Source organism: Arachis ipaensis, chromosome B01 (genome assembly GCF_000816755.2).
Source record: "Arachis ipaensis cultivar K30076 chromosome B01, Araip1.1, whole genome shotgun sequence".
NCBI lineage: Eukaryota > Viridiplantae > Streptophyta > Magnoliopsida > Fabales > Fabaceae > Arachis > Arachis ipaensis.
The window spans coordinates 15,006,851-15,008,217 of NC_029785.2; the positions used below are offsets into that span (position 1 = coordinate 15,006,851).

The window sequence follows — 1,367 nt, forward strand, 5'->3', positions numbered from 1 at the left end:
TTTCTTATAAATGAGTATAAAAGATATAGATCCAGCATTTGCCTAAGGTATAGAATCGAAGAACAACTATCATCTTGATTAATGAATTTTTTAATTAAATTTATGTTTCATATTTTAGGTATCAAACTGGTTTATTAACGCCAGGGTTCGTTTGTGGAAACCCATGGTTGAAGACATGTACCAACAAGAACTCAAAGATGCAGAGGGTGCAACAGAAGAAGAAGACGACGAAGGAGAAAGCAACAACAATAGTGGCAATCATGTACAAACTCCACTGCCACCATCATCAACAACTACAACACCACCACCACTTCAATTATCATCGTCAACACCAACAAGTAATAATAACAACAATGTTAATAAAAGATCAGATATTATCATCAATGCCCAAGATAGTGACCCTTCATTAGCAGCAATTAATAGACAAGGCTTAGAAATTCAAGCAAAGCAGCCAGCTACAAGTTCCACCGCCAACACCACCGTCACCCCACCTGTAGTGTCACAGTGTTTTGACTCAGAGCAGCTACTAAATGAGGATACGTGTGGCCACGGAAGCATAGTGAGTGCAGAATATGGAAGTGTTGCTGCAATGACTGAGATAGGGTCTTCTTCAAGTACTCTCATCAGGTTTGGGACAACAGCTGCACCCGGCGATGTGTCACTCACGCTGGGGCTACGACACACTGGGAACAACTCCTTTCTCCATTAGGAATTTTGGAGCCATTTAAGAAAAAACAAAGGAAACTTAAAGCTCGCCTTATATTATTAAAATTATACTTCACAATGATGATGAGTTGATGATAGTACACATAGGATATGAGACTTTGTTATATATTATATGATATTGTGAAAAGAAAACTAAAAAAAATCATTTTTCCCACTCATATTTTAAATTCTGTATGAAATGATATTTTTCCTATTCCATAGTTTGCAGTATGTGCATATTGAAGCGGTGTACAATTATACAATTAATATTGAAAACACATTAGTATGAATTCTAGAATGACGGTCAGTGTAATTTTTTTTTTAATAAAATTTTGCAATACTTAATAAGTCTAATTAGAATTAAGGACATATTTTTTATTACTTAACAATTTTTTAATTTAAAATTAAAAATATCAAATTAAAAAGTGTGACCAAATAAAGAAAAAAATATAACCCTAGTTTTAGCTATACTACTTAATTATTATCAAAATATAGCCTTATTATTATGTGATCACCATGCAGATGTAGTAAGGTATACCTTTGTGGTAATTGTGTAATTATACAGTGCTTTTCATTTCCTTTTCATACAAAATTGTAAAATAAACATTTAAATTGGACACTCATATTTAACATTAGACAAGATTCCTAACTTGGAGTGTTAG

The 1,367-nt window shown here is 33.0% G+C and overlaps 1 protein-coding gene across 3 annotated transcripts in view; it reads left to right on the plus strand.

Moving 5' to 3' along the window:
- Nucleotides 1-884, plus strand: part of LOC107625994 (BEL1-like homeodomain protein 4) — an 11,778-nt gene extending 10,894 nt beyond the window's left edge. For all 3 annotated transcript variants that reach the window (XM_016328753.2, XM_016328769.2, XM_016328761.2), the window contains one exon: nucleotides 119-884. In XM_016328753.2, the coding sequence (XP_016184239.1) occupies nucleotides 119-709 (591 nt within the window). In that variant the 3' untranslated portion in view covers nucleotides 710-884. The remainder of the gene's footprint in view (nucleotides 1-118) is intronic.